The sequence below is a fragment of the Canis aureus genome, chromosome 9 (genome assembly GCF_053574225.1).
Source record: "Canis aureus isolate CA01 chromosome 9, VMU_Caureus_v.1.0, whole genome shotgun sequence".
Taxonomy (NCBI): Eukaryota; Metazoa; Chordata; class Mammalia; order Carnivora; family Canidae; genus Canis; species Canis aureus.
Genome location: NC_135619.1, coordinates 31,614,495 through 31,634,435, shown reverse-complemented (window position 1 = coordinate 31,634,435; position 19,941 = coordinate 31,614,495). Strand labels below are relative to the sequence as shown.

Sequence of the window (19,941 nt, the reverse complement as noted above, 5' to 3'; positions counted from 1 at the left end):
GATGCTGGTTTGCACAGAGTTGCGATTTTTCTCTCAAGTGAGTTGGTGTGATGTTTAGCAAAATGAAGATTGGAATGGACTTTTAAACCTATGTTTCAGGAGATGGAGTAGCTTTCCTTTGCCAAATAAATCTTGGCAGGCAGATTCTGTTGGAATTTCTTGACCATTAATAATGTTTTCTACAAATGGGCCTCATGAAGCAAGTGGGGAAGAACTAGGTTGCTCGGGCCAGCTATGCTCTCAAGTGTAATGAAGTATTTCAATTTGAAAGTTCAGCAAAGGTGAAACGTTCTGGGGTTTCATAGACATTACAGGGATGAAAGGGTTAAGGCAGTTGTTTTAAGTGACTGGTTATGCTGGCTCAGAGGATCATTCCAGATTCGTACTCCACTATGGGACAACGCGTGTGCTCTTCTTGGTGAGAGATGCCTCGGTGGCGTGTGGGAGAGAGACCCATGGGGAAAGAAAATTGCTAACCACCTGTGTCTTGTCATTTTTGGTTCATGGCTGTGCAGCTGTGGTATTCACCTCCCTGGAGTCTTGTCCTCATTTCATGACTCACTGACCAGAGTGAGGGGCCAGAAAAGAAATGCTGAGAGGAGGCAGTGGTTAATTAATACAGACACGAAGTCATGTCGCCTTCCTTTCCTTGTTAAGACTTGTCACATTGGTTCTTTCTTTCCAATCAGGGATGTAAACATGTGAGTGGGCAACTGAGCCCATTTGTTCCAGGGATTGCTCTTCTGACCTCTAAGAGGAGGAAAGGGGCCAGAGGTGAAAGCATTCTTCAGGACCTCTTTCCCCCTTCCCCCCCCCACCTTTTCTGTTTCCCATTCTTTTGTAGTAAAAACAAGTCGACCTAGCAAAGAGGGCCTTCTGGGTTCTTCTGCCGTGGTAGGGATCAAACAAGAATATGTTTGAAGATGTGCCTATTCTAGGAGGAAAGAAACGATTTTGTGATGAAAGTGGCCTCGTGTAATGATTAGAGGGAGAGCTATTGGTGTCAGAGTTAGATTTGAATCCTAGATGCTTTGCTTGCTTGTGCGTTTGCTTGAGGCACTCATGGAACCCCCAAGTCCCTGATTTTTCTTAAATTTGCTGAGGGGACTAAATGAGATAACAAAGTTCTCAGTGTCTGCACTAACTGATCCTTAATAAATTGTGGCTGTTGTTTCTATAGGAGATTTAAAACAGGAGGAATGGGGTGAAGGGATGGCAAGAGACTAGCCAATAGGCTTGTTGAATCACCGTGCTTTATTTTGTGCTGAAGGGCCACATTTCAGTTAAATCCAAGATGTGAATTTTATCGGAAGGCTTCAGAACCTTCACTTCCTTATGACAACCTCCTGACTTTTCAGTGAAAACTCTGTATATCTAAAGAAAATGTAAAGCCAAGTATCAAAGATTCATAGTAAAGGGATTTTGAGGTAAAGATGGAATCCTAAAATGGTCTCTTCCCTTGTGACTTCCTGGCCTGGGAAGAGGTTGGAATATTAAGCAGATCTGTGGAGTGATTTATTAAGGAGTTAAGAAGAAGGGGCTGCACAGCCTGCTTTGAGCTGTGAGAGGTTAAGCTCGCTGCAGTAATAGGGGAGGAGGCTTAAGGAGAGTCAAGAACAGAGGCGGCAGCCATAACCCTTCTGGGGCATGAACTCTGATATTTAGCAGCTGCTGGAGGGCGTTTACTCCTGACGTCTTAAAAATGGCAGAATGCATATGAAAAAGCCGGTTAATACACTACGACATTTAGGGGGGAAAAATCCAACCAGAAACATTTGAACAACAACAAAAAAATCAGCAACAGCATGTTAGAAAGCACAGAGAAAGACTTGGAAACTTGAAAGCACAGAGGGAAAATGGGCAAGCTTCTGCTTTCCCCTCAGGTTTTAGGAAGACTGTGTGGCTTATGGGACTATGCAGTTATGACATTTTCTTTTTTCAGATGAAACATTGGCACCCCAGAGGTCTGTGTGGACTTCCTCTGGGACAGCTGGTGGGTGGGGATGGTGGAGACTCACACAGAACATTGCCTACAAGTGCCCAGCTGTGAGCCATCCTGCCTGGCTGTTTCTACTGATGGAGTAGAGAAGCATGGCTTTAGGTGTTAGGTGAACTTGAGCTTGATTCCCAGCTCTGCTGTGTGGTTTTTGGTAAGATGTATACTCTGTTTGAGCCTCATGTTCTTCAGCTATAAAATGGAGGAAATGTAGACCTCATGACGTAGCTGTGAGAATTAAAGTTGAATATGGAAGGCACCAAGCCCATTGCATTTTAATTTCCCCTTTAAACTTAGAAGTCATCTTGCCAAATTAAGATATTAAGATTTAAAGAACCCCCAAATCTCTCTCCCTTTCAATTTTTTCCCCTTAGGGACTCTTTTTAGAGGCTCTTCTTGTTATTGAGAAATCTAGATTCTTTTCAGAACATGTGTATACCACGCAAGAATGTCCCAACCACATTCTAGTTCTGTCCTCAAGTGTATTACTCACTTTGTTCTGTTCTCATAGACCACAGAGCCAGCCATAAAGTGGAAATGCAAGCATCCTGTCTGAGGTGCCTTGTGACTCCAGGGAGCTCCAGTAGCTTGTCGACAACCCAGAAAGTTACATGAGCACCTACTGCATGTCCTTCTCTGACTGAAACACTAGTAGAAGTTTTGCCTGGCATTTACCACATACCCAGTGGGTTGCTAAGTGGAACTTGCTTTAGTTTGTGCTGCCAGGGTCACTCTTCTGAGCTTCCCTGTGAGGTAGATACTCTTATTGTTCCCATGTTACAGAGAAACTGAAGCCTGGAAATACTGAGCGATTTGTCTGAGTAAGAGGCAAGGAAGCCATGGAAGGATTGGCACAGGTGGTAAGGTAACAGAGCAGAAGGTAGCCCTACGTGTCCCTGCGGTCTGGGAAGTCTTTGTGACGGAGGAGGGCCTTGAGCTGGACCATGGGCTCAGGGTCTGAGAAGGAAACTGGGGAAACAGTCTGCACAGAGGACTGACAAGTATGGAGATGGAGAGAGAGATGATGAGGGGGTGGGTGAGAGAGGTCAGAATTACAGCTGACCGGGTCTGCCTGTGTGGTGGGGAGCAGGGGTCATGACTTCCAGAGCTCTTAGATATTCTTACACCTGCTGAGGTGGTGCTCCCAGGAGCTTCATCTAGCCTCAGTCTGCATGGTGAATTAGAAAGGGGAGGGACACCCGGCTTTCAAAACCTACTCATACAGACTCCATTGTGGGATCCTTGTGTTCCTACTTAGATGGCAGTCGAGCTGGGAAAGCCCAGGCTGTCACAGGGATTTCCCTGTGGCTTTTAGTCCAACCATCCTTAGAAGAAGACTTTTGGCTTTGGGAAAGGCTGCAAGAATGTGTTACTCATGCAGCTTCCACCTCAGGATGAATTAGAACAGGCTCTGCCTCCCCATCCGACCTTCCAGAGGAGAAAGCGTCTCTCCTAGGTACACCTCCAGGGTGCTCAGGGTCTGTGAACACCAAGGCCTCCCATACCGGTGAAGACACCTGCAAGGGAGAGCCTGCTGGTGATCCTAATAACTGTTTGTCCAAGCAGCATCGCTACACCACACACACACACACACACACACACACACACACACACACACAAAATAAACACACATGAAAACTGGAGGAAAAAGCATGCCACTATTTTTCATTTACAAAGTTGGATGTGGTTTTTCTTACTAATCATTCTTCAAGGCAGGGAAACAGGAAGATCTTTCCTTTAGTGAAAATGTGGGTCCTTTTTTGAGCAGTGAAAGCTGTCAAAAGTAAAAGTCATGCCAGCTGCCAGGGGCAGCCCCATGCCGGGAGCCCTCTGTCCCCTCTCTTCTCGCACACTGTGCCTGGAGCCTGCCCACTGTCCCCTTCCACGTGGCTCCGTCAGAGCTCTTAGAGAAGGGGGCAGGCCAGGCCCAAGGCTGAAAATAGGTGCTTAAATGTTGCTGGCAAAAGGAAAAGTGAAGGACAGATCCAAAGCAGTGCAGAGAAGTTTCCATATGCGTGAGTAACTTCCAATTAGGACACATCTCAAGTACTTTGGTAATGCCTTTGCTTCTTTTCTCTTATGTATCCCCGCCCCATTTTTCTTTCTATTAAGGATATGAGTAAAGAAGCATTAAATGGGGATCCCTGGGTGGCGCAGCGGTTTGGCGCCTGCCTTTGGCACAGGGCGCGATCCTGGAGACCCGGGATCGAATCCCACATCGGGCTCCCGGTGCATGGAGCCTGCTTCTCCCTCTGCTTCTCCCTCTGCCTCTCTCTCACTCTCTCTCTCTCTGTGACTATCATAAAAAAAAAAAAAGAAGCATTAAATGGGAAAAAGAAATGATGTAAAAGTCCTCATGTGACGATTGCTTCAGCTACTGTCTAACCAATTAACAAAGCCTTTGCAAACTGATCACATCAAAACTGGCTGGCCTCCATCCTCCTGCTGTACCCTGAGTCACCAGCAGACTTGACTCTACTGTTCTGACTCTTTGGGACAGGTGCTTCCAGGCAGAGAGTGGGTCCCAGGAGGGTCTGGAAGACAGCCTGTGGGTAAATTCAGGAGACAGGAGGCCATGGAAGAAAAATGATTTATTAATATATGGACTCTAGTCCACTTGCCTCTGATTCACCTGGGTCTTTCTTTAAGATGCCACTTTCCACACCCCTTCTCCACCTCCTGAACCAGAATCTGCATTTTTAAACCAGGGTCCCTGGATGATTCCAAAGGCCACACTTGAGTACTGCCCGGTGTAATAGAGCATGGGACTTAGAGCCAGAAGACCATATTTCCATGGGCCTTAATTTTCTCATCTGTAAAATGGAGATGATATCTATTTACCAGAATAGAAAGAAGTGTGAAAATATATCCAAAATTGATGTGGAGAAGCATATAAATGATGACTGAAAGAGAAAACTGCCACTTTGTTTTGGGACATGCTCATCACACATCTCATCCAGTTGAGATTCAGACATTGACTCTATACCTTCAAGTAGTTCAGCATCTTTGGATCTCTCTGCATTTCCCATAGAAATTTGGCTTGAGGTTGATAGCTGCATGTGGGATCCTGTTTCTAGGTCCATTTCTGCCTTTTCTTCAGGGAGGGGATTTGGCTTCGAGGCTTCTGGATTCCCTCCACTAAAGGATCTTCACTTTGCATGCTTGTGGATCTGGGCCTGAGTGGGCAATAAGCACCGAGTCCTCCTGCTCAGCTGGCCAGGAATGAACGTGAGAGCATTCCCTGAAATCCCACCACCCCAGGAGCTGCTGTCAGATGAAATTCATTTACCACGCACGTTAATGAGCATTCTCTAGCTCTGAAATGGAAAATTTACAGATGTCCCGAAGGTCATTACCTATGGGCATAAGAACCACCTGGGGAGTGGTGCAGGTGCAGATACCTGGGCTCCACCCCTAGAGCCTGAATTGGTAGGGCTAAGATGTGCCCTGGGAATTGGCATTTTTAACAAGCCCTCCAGGTGATTGTGATGCAGTGATCCCCCTTCCCCAACCCACAGTGAAATGCCAGCTCTCCTTCTGCCTGGTTGAATGGTGCCCTGCTGAGGCTCTAAGTCCTGTGGGAGGGAGCAGAGCTTCCCTGATGCCTCCAAGCTGTTGCTTGAATGGATCCCTCACAAGCCTGCCCCACCACGGTGCCCCTGTCTCAGGAGACGGCAGCTCACCGAGATGTGAAGGTCACCATAGACATCTCTCTGTCTTCTCTTTCTCCCTCGCTCTTGCCTTCTCTCCCTTTCTGCCCTTGTTCTCTGCTCCATCCAACCCATCAGCAAACCCTGTCAGCTCCATCTTCAAAATATTCCATATCTGGGCCCTCTCCTCTCCAACAGCACTTCCAACTGCTGGCACCCACTTACTGGCTCGTTCTCTGAGGTATCCTTAAGTCTGATGTCATCACTCCTCTGCTCTGGACAGCTCAGTGGCTCCCCTTCTCACTTGGACTGAGGCCCAGCTCCATCCTATGACCTGCGGGGGCCCTCCATCAACTGGCCCATACATCCCCAGCCTTCTCTCACTGCCCCTGCTCCTCTCCCAGCACCCCCATGTCCTGCTGATAGTGTCCCTGCCTTCAGCCTCTGCCCGGAGGTACCCCCTCTTCTCCCATGGTCTTCTCTGATCCTGCTGTTCTAAAGAACAAAGTCCCCTCCCCATCAGCCCTCTTGACCTTCCCTAAGATTCTGCACAACTCTTAATCAACATCTGTGCTAAATAATTTACCTGTCTGTTCACTGCTGCCTAGGAGAATGTAAGCTTCAGTACAAATGTTTGTCTGCTGTGTCTCTAATTCCTAGAACAGAGCCAGGCCCTTAGTGAGTGCTCACATTATTTTTTTAAGATTTTATTTATTCATGAGAGACCCAGAGAGAGAGGCAGAGACAAAAGCAGAGGGAGAAGCAGGCTCCCTGCAGGGAACCCGATGTGGGACTCATCCCAGGACCCCAGGATCACAACCTGAACCAAAGGCAGATGCTCAACCACTGAGCCACCCAGGTGCCCAGAGAGCTCACATTATTTGCTGAATTAATAAATGAAAGAAAAGTGCAACGGGCATTTACCTTTCCCCTAATGAGCTGTTGTAAGGTGTGCATCTGTGTGCACATCTATGTGAAGGCAGGCACAGAAAAGCCATCCTAAGGGAAACATGTGTTCCCCATTAGGAGTGAACCCATCTTTTCCCTGTGTAGCTGTCCTGGGGCTGGAAGGCTGAGCTTCTATCTGTGATGCAACAAGCTCCATCCTGCGAATGCAATGTTCCCCCCGAAAAAAACTGCTTATGAATATCCCCGAGCCAGCTTCCCAATAACCACTAACCTGTCATAATAATAGTTTAAGCCTCCTTATGGCCTTTCATGGAAGCCTAACCAGTGTTTTTTGTTGTGAGGAAAAGTGCAGTCTGGATGGCGGTCAGCTCAAACTTTTGCACAGTTGCCTTTGTAAGCTGCTGGCTGCACTACCAAGCTCCTCTCCTGTTGCCCATATGAAAGCCATGCCTGCGCCTTTTTAGTTAAATTAACCCACTCTCCGTATTTATTGTCTTCCCGTGTCCCAGGTCTCCCTGTTTGATGACTCACTCTTGCAAAGGGGACTGAGTGCAAGGACACGTCTTCACCAAATAATAGAGGGAATATAACATAAACTCACAATTTAATTCAGAAGAACCGTGTTTAGAGCTTGGTTTTATTTTTCCTCAACCTGAAAATGACTACCCTTTAGATCTGCATCAGATTGCTTTTTTACCTTGGTACTCAGAAATATGTTCAGAAAAAGTGTGGCTTCTGGCGATGAAGGTATGAGAAGTCTGTCACCCTGATTTTAGAGAGGAAGGAATAGTGCATTTCTGCGGATTGCACAGAGCCACCTGAGCTGTGGCCAAGGTTGAGTTCTAGAGGTGGGGGTGCCCCCCCACTGTAATCCCCTATGCCATGTCCCTCCCCACCTGGTTCTAGAGGAGAGTCCTGCCTGAGGCAGTGCCCTGAGCACTTACCAGTGTGCTGCTTTCACTAAGCGCTTACCTTTGGAGCTGGAGAAACCCAAGACTGACCAGTTACATTAGTCTATTTTACTCAAACTAGGTCCCCACAGACTTCTTAAACCAATGGTAGACAATGATACGTAGTTTTCTTCACAACAGCATCTATAATATCCGTTCTGGTTTTTGTGGTGATGGTGGTGGGGGAAGGATGCGAGTTGTATATCACTTTCCTATTTCAAAAAAAATGTTCAGGGCAGCCTGGGTGGCACAGCGGTTTAGCGCCGCCTTCAGCCTAGGGCGTGATCCTGGAGACCCGGGATCGAGTCCCACGTCGGGCTCCCGGTGCATGGAGCCTGCTTCTTCTGCCTGTGTCTCTGCCTCGCTATGTGTCTCTCATGAATAAAATCTTTTAAAAATATAAAAAAATGTTCAGGGTTATGGCTAAGTTTTTATTTTTATCAAACTGAAATTTGTCAGCTGTATCATCAAGGCCATATAGCAAGTCTTGAGTCATTGACTTTATTCTCATGATGTTCACAGATATTCCACTTAAACTGTATTACCGTCCTGCCAGCCCCTCAGCCTGCTGCTTTCTCAATCTATAAGCAGCAGTCAAGTACTGCCCGAAAGTTAATGCTCCTCCTATGCTTTTTTTCTCTGCTTGCTGTAATCCCCATCTGGAACATCTCTGCTATCTCCTACCATTAGGCTTGATTTCTAAAGTATGCCTCACATGTTACTTGCTGAAGCCTATGCTGACCAACCTCAAGCACCTGATCAGATCCTTAACCTACCTCTCATGGTCTAGGTACCTGGGTTCCATTGGAGCACAGCTATTAGGAATCTGGAGCCAGACCTCCTGGGTTCAAATTCCAACTCTGCTACCTACCACCTGTGTGACTTCAGGAAGGTCCCTTTAATATTTTTTTGTTGTTGTTCAGTGATTACTATTTTTTTATAAATTTATTTTTTATTGGTGTTCAATTTGCCAACATATAGAATAACACCCAATGCTCATTCCGTCAAGTGCCCACCTCAGTGCCCATCACCCAGTCACCCCCACCCCCCGCCCACCTCCCCTTCCACCACCCCTAGTTCGTTTCCCAGAGTTAGGAGTCTTTCACGTTCTGTCTCCCTTTCTGATATTTCCCTCTCATTTTTTCTCCTTTCCCCTTTATTCCCTTTCACTATTTTTTATATTCCCCAAATGAATGAGACCATATAATGTTTGTCCTTCTCCGATTGACTTACTTCACTCAGCATAATACCCTCCAGTTCCATCCACGTCGAAGCAAATGGTGGGTATTTGTCATTTCTAATAGCTGAGTAGTATCTTTTATCTGCAGAACAGGAATAAAAAGAGCCCCTGCTCACATGCAAATTGAAAGCCTTAATAAACTTCACAGTAGTCTCTGGCATAGAGGAAACACTATTTAAATGTTCACTTTGTTCGATTTTTACTTGCTGATAAGTCCCTTTCTGGCTGTGTTGTGACTTACCATGGTGCTACATCTTCCCTCTGTTGGTTTGTTTTCTGTTCTTCCCCGGAATCCTGTGTGCCTACCTGTTGATCTTTCCATTTCTTCCTTACCCTCTTGTTTCCTCTTTCTCAGACCTACATCTGAAGCACAGCTGCCACCTAGGTTTGTCTAGGAGTAGGGTACCTGTCTTCCTTGGGAGCTGGCACTTCGCAGCAGCAGCAACAGAGTCCAGCACTGGGGTTCTGTGCTGTCCCTGGGCTCCCGGAGTCTCCCAACTCCCTCTTGCCCCCGGGGAAGGTGGAGGCCAGGTGTGCATGGCCACTTTGCCTCCTGGTGGCCACACTCGGATTAACATCATCCCTGGTGTCCAGAGAGAGCCTTCTCTTTTCCCTGAACGTCCTCTAGTCACACTCCACTCCCTTGGTCATTTCCTTTATGGACAATGGCCTCTGCCCCAGTTCCTTTGTTTCTTGGGAGTACAGATGGTTGCCTTTTTATTAATGGGCAGAATAAGTGGAAGATGGAAGGAATACTACTGGTCCACTGGGGTCTCCCAGAAGAGCTGTGATTGTGACCCACTGTCTTATACTGCACAGCAATCTTGCTTGTGCCATACTTGCCACCAGAAACCCTGCAAAGGCATAGGACATCTAACAGCTGCATTCCCCTCTCCCTCCTCCTCCTCCCTCCTCTCCATACACTTTCCTTAGGGGGTGTGCCCTTGAAGGCCCTATTCAGAAGAGAATCTACTTCCCTGGGCAGTGAGAAGCTACAAGTTATTCTCTCTAGGGTCAGTGTCCCCTAGAAGAAAAGCATTCTTGGACCTGAGACCACATTTGTTATTTCTCTCTTCGGTCTTCCTCTCGGGGTCGTTGCTCTCAGGTTGAGCCACATAGAACTGCTGCTATGTGACCATTGTAGGTTCATAAGATGGCAGCTTTGTGCAGGTTGGCCTAACCTGTGCTTACTGGTTGGCTTTTATGTTCCTGCACCACCCCCACCCGAGTGGTGAGTGGTGCAGCCTCCTCTGACTTCACCAGCTCTATGGTGAGACCAGATGGGAGCAGTCAGCAGTACTTCTTGTCAGAAGACCAAGTAAGTGAGTTCCCCTGGGTTGAATGTTGTTCCTGTCTCCTACACATCAACCTACTTGTTTATTACAATCTGAACTGATTTTATGGAGTAGATGTGGTGTCCCTAATGAAATTTGACAGCAACGATGCTGGAATCACTTAGTCCTTTTAACGCAAGTTTGTTTTTACTTTCCAGTCTTCACGTATAATGCTGCCAACAAGGAAACCTGTGAACACAACCACAGACAGTGCTCCCGGCATGCCTTCTGCACGGACTACACCACTGGCTTCTGCTGCCACTGCCAGTCCAGGTTTTATGGAAACGGGAAGCACTGTCTACCAGCAGGTAAGGGATACAGGCTTGACTGGACTGGGGGCTGCTCCGTGGGTATTTTCACTCATTTCCAACTGCTGCTGTGAGCTTATGGACCTTGCATCTCCCCTGCTTGAATCAAAGCACTGCCAACTTGCAGGTGCTTAATAAATGTTTGAGAAATGAACACATTTGGGCTGATTTCCCAATTTGAGGATTAGCCAGAAATCTTTTCTCCTCTTTGCCAGCTCTCATTAGAGTCAAAGTGGATGGGAGAGTGGGAGGATGGGAGAAGAGAAATCGAAGACAGGTCTGTTTTGTATGTAGATGGTTACTTGGTTGGTGACAGCATCACGAAGATGGCTAAAGACCGAGTTTTGGGAATTGTGAGTGGAATTGTTTTCTGTGCACCCATCCCCAACCTGGATGATGGTCAAAATTGATTGGATTTGCTGTCTTTTAGGAGCGCCTCATCGAGTCAACGGGAAAGTGAGTGGCCACCTCCGCGTGGGCCACTTGCCCGTGCACTTCAGTGACGTGGACCTGCATGCTTACATTGTGAGCAATGATGGCAGAGCCTACACGGCCATCAGCCACATCCCTCAGCCTGCGGCCCAAGCCCTTCTCCCACTCACACCAATTGGAGGCCTATTTGGCTGGCTCTTTGCTTTAGAGAAACCAGGCTGGGAGAATGGCTTTAGCTTCACAGGTGAGTAGGAGGGGCCTTTGAAGAGGAAAGAGGATTATTCCGTGAAAGAGGATTTGTTTGTTCAGTGTTGCAGAGCCACAGGTGTATAGTTTTCTGTGTGGAGGTAGTTGGGAATGGTTTGGTCTTACAGGACTGCTTTTGAAAGACTGATTTCTTCCACACGTTCTCCAAGTTGTCATGAGAAATAGGATGATGCCATCTGGAGCATTTATGTCCTCTCACTTAAATCAGTTGAAGCTTGTCAGGTTGTGTTTACTTGAGTTGTTAGATGCAGATCTGTCAAATAGGGATGCATGAATGGTGATTCCAGGGTATCTGGAGAGGAGTTTACTTCATGAGCAGACTTCCTTCCTCCTCTCACCCCTACGACCCTGACCTATAATGGTACAGACCAGTGCTTCTCAGACTCCATGTGCAGCCCTTGTGAAAGGGCAGATTCTGGCTCTGTGAGCCTGAGTGGTGGTTGGGAGGGCGGGGGCTGTGATTCTGTTTTCCTAGCAAGCTCCCAGGAGATGCTAATGCTGGTCTAAGGACCACATGTTGATAGCAAGTGTTTTGAGGATACTTTTTGCCTCTTTCCTCCCTACCTGAAAAGGCTTGTTTCCTATTGGATTTATCCTTATCATAGGTACTGAGAGAAAAGTTCTTCCCCCACCTCTAGCTATAGACTCAAGAGCTATTTGTAAGAACTTGTTTTTCAGCAAATTTTGAATGAAACTTTGAGTTAGAAGTAGGTAGAGTATATCCAGTCACATTTGAATTTCAGGTAAACAGTCATCATTTGAATAACCTAGTAAAAGTACCAAATATTGTATGAGATGTATCATACTAAAAATACACTCATTGTTTCTGAAATTCAAACTTAACTGGGTATCCTAAGTTTTTGTGCTAGTTTTTTTTTGTTGTTGTTGTTGTTAAATCTGGCACCTTACAAAGAGAAAGCACAAGGTGTTCCTAGTAGCTTCTCACAGAAAACAAGCTGTTACAAAGAGAAGCAGTTTGAAATGAGGCAGGATAAAATCACACTGTTTAATAGAAGATTTGGGGAACCAATGAAATCAGCAGCTGGTAGTACTTAGTTCTGGATATCCAATGATCTTCTGAGGCACTGTTTCCAACAGTGGTAGAAATTAAGATGTATGACGTGGTAATTATTACTGGAGGGTACTACATCTCATCCTAGCTGTGTGCTGAAGTCTCTCTTCCTCTCCAGGTGCAACCTTTACCCATGATATGGAAATCACTTTCTACCCAGGAGAAGAGAGGGTTCAAATCACTCAAACTGCTGAGGGACTTGACCCAGAGAACTATCTGAGCATTAAGACCAATATTCAAGGCCAGGTGCCTTACATCCCAGCGAATTTCACAGCCCACATAGCTCCCTACAAGGAGGTTTACCACTACTTGGATTCAGGTATGTGTAGTTTTGACATCTATAAAATGGGGACAGTACATACCTTATGAGATATTTGTGAGGATGACGAGTTATTACATGGAACGTCCTTAGAACATTGTGTGGCACATAAAAGGAGCTCAATGTCCTTTTTATTACTCTTACCAGGTATATAGTATAAGGGAGAGAAGTGTTGGCTGCTACACAAATGAATATCAAGATCCCTCTCCCAGTACTAATGTAATGCCAGTAATTAATCAACAGCAACCTTGTCTTGGGGGGTGGGGGGTGGGGTGTGGGGTGTGGGAAGGGGTTGTATAATTACATACAGTTTTTAACCATCTGTGCTCTTTGGGACACAGGAAATTATGGACTGTTGGAATTTTTACTTGTCCTATACCCTTGTTTCAGCCTGTTTTAAAATGAGATGCTGCCCAGTGTTGTAAAACTAATGCTAGATTTGGAGTCAGAAGATCAGAATTCAGATCATGGATGTGTAGTTTAAAATATATGGGAATAAGGTCACTTACCATCGGAGGGCCTATTTTCTCCTCTTTAGAATGAGCATTAAGAACACCTTTTCTCTCTGCCTTCCATAGTTGTTACATGTGAATTGTGATGAGTTTTGGAAGACCACCTGAATGCAAGACGCTGGCTTAGCAGTTGCTGGCCTGCAGCACTGCAGTTTGCTTTGGGCTTTGCCCTTCCTCCTTCTGTGGGGTGAGAGGTAGAAGCCAGGCAGGAGATAAAGAGAGGAAGATGGGTAGTGGAGACCCAGGTGGTAAACAGAACAGCTGATGGCCAGAAAACTAGCCCAGGCTTCCAATTCCACACTCAAACTGAGACAAACGGCCCCTTCCTTGGCCCAGAACTCTTCAGACTTATGTGCAGGGTGTTGGGAGCTGTCACATCTGTGTAATCTAGAAAATGGACTGGTTGAAAACTTGGGGTATAGAGTCAGGCTGCCTTGTGTTCCAGTTTCAGCTCTATCCCACACTGGCCTTGTGTCTTAGGCTGCTTCTCAACCTCTGTAAGGCTCCCTGTACAGGATCACAGGCTCACGTTGCTGGTATGAGGTATATATAAGGCAGTGCTTCTATAGCACTTGGCATGGCTGGCACAGAGAAGCAGAATTTATCCTTTGCTAATAATGACAGCAGTGATTCTATCTCCTGCCGCTTAGCACTTTGGCTTTGTGTCTTCTCAGATTCCTGGAATTGCCTTGCAGGTTTTCCATATAAACTCAGGAACTCCCAAAGGAATGTGCTCCAGGCATCATATGAAAAGCTGTACAGAAAAAAAAAATCTATGAAAATCTCCCACATGAAAATCTCTAACATCTTAAAAATTTACCAATTGGGCTAACTAATGTCTATTGCAGCTGTGACCTCCACAAGTTCCAGAGACTACTCCCTCATCTTCGGTGCTATCAACCAAACACGATCCTACCGCATCTACCAGAACATCACTTACCAGGCATGCAGGCATGCCCCCAGACACTGGGCCATCCCCACCACCCGGCAGCTGAATGTAGACCGAGTCTTTGCCTTGTACACGGAAGAAGAAAGCTTGCTTAGATTTGCTGTGACCAATCAGATTGGCCCAGTTGAAGGTATGTTTCCTTCTGTTGTTTTGGGCGAAAGTGGAATCTATTTCTTCCTTCCTTTGTGAGTAGCCTTAGAATGACTCAGAGTTTACTAAGGGTTACTGACTGCCAGACTCTGTGTTAGGTGCTGAGAGTAAGGATGAATAAAGCAGGGTCTGTCTTTGAGGTGGAGACAGGTAGGAATGGAACTTTTAGAACAGTGTTCCTGCCAAACTAGGGAATAGAGTGAAGCTGGTGTGTGCCAGTCTGTGTTGGAGAGACACATGTGAACAAGGTGAGACCAGTCAAGAGGGAAGATGAAGTATTATAATAAGAACAGGGTGCTGTGAGCCTCCTCTGGAAGTTGAGGGAAGGGGTCCCTGGAAAGTGACAGTTTAGCTAGAGCTTAAAGGATGAGAAGGATTTCACCAAATCAGGATAAGACAAAGAGCCAGTGCCTAGAAAAACAAAAAGAACCACATTTAAGAAAAACCCAAGTTAACATCATACTCAGGAGAGACTGGATGCTTTCACTCTCAGATCAGAAATAAGACAAGGATGTGTGCTGTTGCCACTTCTATTTAGCACTGTATTGGAAGTTTTAGACCAGACAATTAGGTAAGAAGATAAAAGGCATCCAGACTGGAAAGGAAGAAGTAAAATTATCTTTGTTCTCCTGTGATATAATCTTATATGTAGAAAATCTAATTCATTAAACTATTAGAACTAAGTTTGGCAAGGTTGCAGGATATAATTTTTGTGTATTGATCTTTATTTCTATATAATGAGCAAACTGAAAGGGAAATTTTAAACAATTTTGTGGCAAAAATGTTTAGAAATAAAAAAATTTTAAGTGTAATACTTTTCACTTTTACATTAAAACCTATAAAGCAAAAAAAAAAAAAAAAAAAAAACCTATAAAGCATTTAAAAAAAATAAGACCTGGGACACCTGGGTGGCTCAGCGGTTGAGCGTCTGCCTTTGGCCCAGGATGTGATCCTGGAGTCCCGGGATCAAGTTCCACATCGGGCTCCCTGCATGGAGCCTGCTTCTCTCTCTGCCTCTCTCTCTCTGTGTGTCTCTCATGAATAAATAAATAAATAAAATCTTTAAAAAAATAAAATAAAAATAAATAAGACCTAAATATAAGAAAATCAGAAGACCTTCTTTGATGGTTATGAGTCAGATGACATAGTATTAACATGGCAATTCTTCCTAAATTGACTTCAAGATTCAATACAATCCGATTCACTGACCTTTTTGCAAAGACTGAGAAATGGATCCTAAAATTCATGGACATTTAAGAAACCCAGAAGAGCCAAAACAATAGTGAAAAAGAACAAAGTTGGAGGAATTCCACTTCCTGATTTCAAAACTTAAGAGTAATGAAGACCATGTGGTCCTAGCATAAGAATGGATATACAGATCAATGGAATAGACGTGAGAATCCAGAAATAAACACATTTATAGCCAATTGGTTTTTCCCAAGGTTGTCAAAACAGTTCAGTGAGGAGAGAGTTTTTTTTAACAAATGGTTCAGGAACAGCTGGATATCCACGTACTAAAGAATGATGATGGACCCCTATCTTACACCATATATAAAAATTAACCAAAAATGGGTCAAAGACATTAATTTAGCTAAGATTTTAGAAAAAAAAATAGGGGTGAATTTTTATGACTGAATTTGGCAATGGCTTCTTTAGATAGGATACTAAAAGCATAAGCAAGAAAGAAAAAATTGGGTGTCATCAAGATTAATAGCCTGTGCTTTAGAGGATAGTATCAAAGTGAACATACAATCCACAGAATGGGATAAAATATTTGAAAATCCTATATATTTTTTTAAAGATTTTATTTATTTGAGAGAGAAAAAGCATAAGAAGGGGGAGGAGCAGAGGGAAAGGGAGAAGCAGGCTCCTTGTTGAGCAGAGAGTCCATTGTGGCTGGATCCCAGGGCCCTGAGCCAAAGGCAGATGCTTAACTGACTGAGCCACCCAGGTGCCTCCGAAAATCCTATATTTTAATAATAGACTTGTATCTAGAATATATGAAGAACTCTTACAATAAAAAGTAATCTAAAAGAAATTTAGAATATTTTTCAGAATATATACAAATACTCAAGCACAGGAGAAGATGCTCAATATCATTACTCCTCAGAAAAATGCAAACAGTCAAAACCATAATGATGCAACTTTACATGCATATGGACAGCTATAATAAAAAAAGTAGGTAATAACAAGTATTGGTGAAGATGTGGAGAAACTGAAACCCTCCTACACTGCTGGCAGGACTATAAAATAGTATGCCTACTATGGAAAACAGTCCAGTTTCTCAAAATTAAATACAAGGTTACCACTTGCACAATTCTACTCCTACTTACAGAGCTAAGAGAAATGAAAATTTATGTCCCCACAAAAATTTACACATGAATGTTCATAGCAGTATTATTCAGAATAGCCAAAAGGTAGGAACAACCCAAATGTCCATCAATTGACAAGTGCATTTTTTAAATGTTCTATATCCATGCCATGGAATATTGCCAAGACCTGAAAAGATGAGGTACTGATATGAATTTTGAAAACATGCTGAGTGGAGGTAGCTAGTCACAAAGGACAACCTGTTGCTTGATTCTATCTAGTGAAATATTCAAAAGAGGCAAATCCACAAAGACAGTAGATTAGTGGTTGCCTGGGGCTGGGCCATAATAAGAGGATCGGGAGTGGATAGCCAAAGGGTACTAGTTTCTTTTTTTGGGAGGGGGAGGTTCAGATGTTTTAAAATTGATTGCAGTGATGGTTGAGTAACTGTAAATATACTAAAAAACGTCTAATTGTGTACTTTAGATGCGTGAATTATATGGTGTGTGAATTATATCTTAACTGAAAAAAAAGTTGGGGGGGGGCGAAAAATACTAAAGCAGTGTTTCTCAATTTTGTTAGAATTAACCATACCGTGAAGCTTGATAAACATGATTTAAAAAGTTCTAGGCTTTTTAAGGCACCATCATGCCTTGTTAAGGCATTAAGGGTGTGAGGAATCTTAAGTAAATATTGCTAAGTGAGAAAAGCTGGTCTGAAAAGGCTTCAGCTGTGTGATTCCAACTACAGTTGACCCTGAACAACATGGGTTTGAACTGTGTAGGGTTACTTATCTGTGGATTTTTTTTTCAATACAGTACTGTAGTCTTATGATTTTCTTAACATTTTCTTCAGTTTATTATAAGAATGCCGTATATAATATACAAAATATGCGTTATGAGTAAGGTTTTTGATCAACGGTAGGCTATTAGTTTTTGGGGTGCCAAAGTTATGCAGATATTCAATTATGCAGGGGGCAGCACCCCTAACCCACATGTTGTTCAAGGGTCAACTGTATATACATTCTAGGAAAAGTGAAACTACGGAGCATAAAAGGATCTGTGGGTTTGGGGGAGGGAGGCGGGGTGAATAGGGAGAGCACGGGATTTTTAGGACAGAGAAGCTATTCTGTATGCTACTGTAATGATGAACACATGTCATTATACATCTGCCCAGACCTATAGAACTACATAACACAAAGAGTGAACCCTAATGTAGATCATAGATTTTAGGTGATATATCAGTATTGGTTTATCAGTTGTAAATGTACCACACTGATACAAGAAGCCAATGAATTGCAAATTGGAGAAAGTGGAGGGCTATGGAAGCTTACTTTCTGCTCAGTTTTTCTACAAAACTTAAACTGTTCTTTAAAAAAAAGAAATTTTAGGTGAGCCAGAAGATGAACCTGCGAAGTCTGGAAACCCTAATAGGTAGGAAATTGTCAGATGAAAGGGACATTTTAGTTCTGAAAGCCAATAGCTAGCGCTTTCCCCTAGAAGGGGCAATGAGGGGAAAAGAGAAGGTCTCCTTCCCTTGGCTACACACTGATACTTTGGAGGCCAGAATTGGTACCTCTGCGAGGTGATTCTATGACTCAGCATTGGAGAGGAGGGCTCCTCAAGCCTCCTCAGGCTCCAGGTGGGGCTGCCACTTCCAAATTATGATACTGAGATTGAGGCCTGAAGGCTGGACTCTTAAAGAATGCAGAGGTGACTTGAAATGAGAATTCTGAGTTTGCTGGTGCGGGGTGGACGGGCAGTTTGGTTTTAGGAAACTTGCTTGCAGGGTGCAAGCATCGGGAGCCCAAAGATGATAAGGTATTGAATTAATAGCATGAAAATGTCTGTTGATTTTAGAGAAATGTACATCGGAAGAGGGGAAAAAGATTATTGCCTATTTCTCAAGAAAAGATTTGAACAAAAACAACTGAGCAAACTGTCCTTCTACACTTTGCTAAGCATAGATGTCTGTATAAAAACAATGATTAGTGGAGGAGCCTTCCAGGCCCAGAATCCTGCTCAGATTCTAGAATTATGGAGGGAGAAGATAAATCTCTGGTTGTATTTTTCCTGGAGACCTACCAAGATGGGAGTAACAAAAAGAATGCCAGCAAACTGGCAGGTACCAAGCTGCTCGTCTTTTAGAATTTTATGTGATTTTTCCCTTCCATGCAAGTCAAACGATAACAGTAGCAAAGGATGGTTTACTGGGTGCCAAGCACTGTTCAGAGAACTTTCACAAATTAACATTTTTAGGTCCCACACAACCCCCTGCCCCAAAAGGGGATCACCATCCCCCATTTTACAGAGACTGAGGTATAGACATGAAGTAACTTGCCCAGTCACAGCTACAAAGTGGCCAGCTGGAAACCAGGCCTGGGCACCAGCCCCAGAGCCCATCTCATAACCTCACCTGGCACTGCTTTCCCACATGAACTCCACTGGCCTCAGGATGGCCTTAAAAATTGGGCCAAATTTCAAGAGGGAATGTGTATTTTAACCCTGTGTGTTTGTCCCCTGTTTCAGCCACCCATATGGAAAACTGCAGTACGGTTTATGCAACCTGAATAGGAGAGATGGGGGGGAAAGAAAACAAATGACAAACTAAAACCTCCCCTCCCATTCTTGCACCCCACCCCACCCCACCCCTGGCCCCCACCTCCCTGCCCTTGGTGCATCACAGTATCTTGAGTGAGTGTTTCCAGCCAGACCGTCATTCCCTCTGGAGGAAGGGAATGTGTGGGACCCAGCACAGCCACACCGGCTGATGTGGGCGCCCGTGGCTTCCCTGTGCTTGGGAGGCAGTGCTGTGGGGTCTGCCCAGTGACAGTCAGAGCCTGGGGCCCGGCCCGCTTCCCAGCTGCAGCTCCTACACCTCGCCAAGTGTTTGCACTTCAGGTGTGCGTGGGCGGTCTCTCCTGGGCTCCTGGAATGGGACCCTCTTGCACCCACCGTGGGGCTCCTTCTCGCTACTTGGGGAGACTGGGCAGAGGGCCACTCAGTGAAGCAGAACGGACTGTTCCTTGAAGGAAAACCGTTCTTCTCTTGATTAAATGAGTAAATTAGTTCCAGATCTCCTGTCAGAGAGTCAAGCTGTTGGAGAGGGTGAGGGCGAAACAGAACTGGTCGTGAGGAGGATACTGCTGTTCTTACTATAATAGGAGAAAGCTAACAAGCCATGGAGAATGAATAGCCACATGGCTTTAGAAATGTATTTTTAAAACTATATTTTTGGAAACCAAATTCAGCGAACAGGGCCTATGCTCAGAAGGGCTTTTATACTTGATTTAATGCTCTGCTGCTGTTCTTGTGAAACTCTTAATTTTTGAGCAAGGGGTTCCACATTTTCATTTTGCACTAAGCTGTGTGTATTATGTGGCCCATCCTGTCAGTGAAGTATATTTTAAATCAGTGTCAGATAATTATGGACAATTTTTCCCCTCGATTTTTAGGGAGGGCGGGGTATTCTGTTCAAGTTTGAAAGTCAACTTTTGCACTGCATGTTTTGCATGCCTAGCAGGCATAAGCTAGCAGACATAAG

The 19,941-nt window shown here is 44.6% G+C and overlaps 1 protein-coding gene across 2 annotated transcripts in view; it reads left to right on the top strand.

The window, feature by feature from the left end:
• Positions 1-19,941, top strand: part of NID2 (nidogen 2) — a 60,935-nt gene that overhangs the window by 15,206 nt on the left and 25,788 nt on the right. For both annotated transcript variants that reach the window (XM_077909290.1, XM_077909291.1), the window contains exons 5-8: positions 10,238-10,387; positions 10,818-11,063; positions 12,277-12,477; positions 13,838-14,068. In XM_077909290.1, the coding sequence (XP_077765416.1) occupies positions 10,238-10,387; positions 10,818-11,063; positions 12,277-12,477; positions 13,838-14,068 (828 nt within the window). The remainder of the gene's footprint in view (positions 1-10,237; positions 10,388-10,817; positions 11,064-12,276; positions 12,478-13,837; positions 14,069-19,941) is intronic.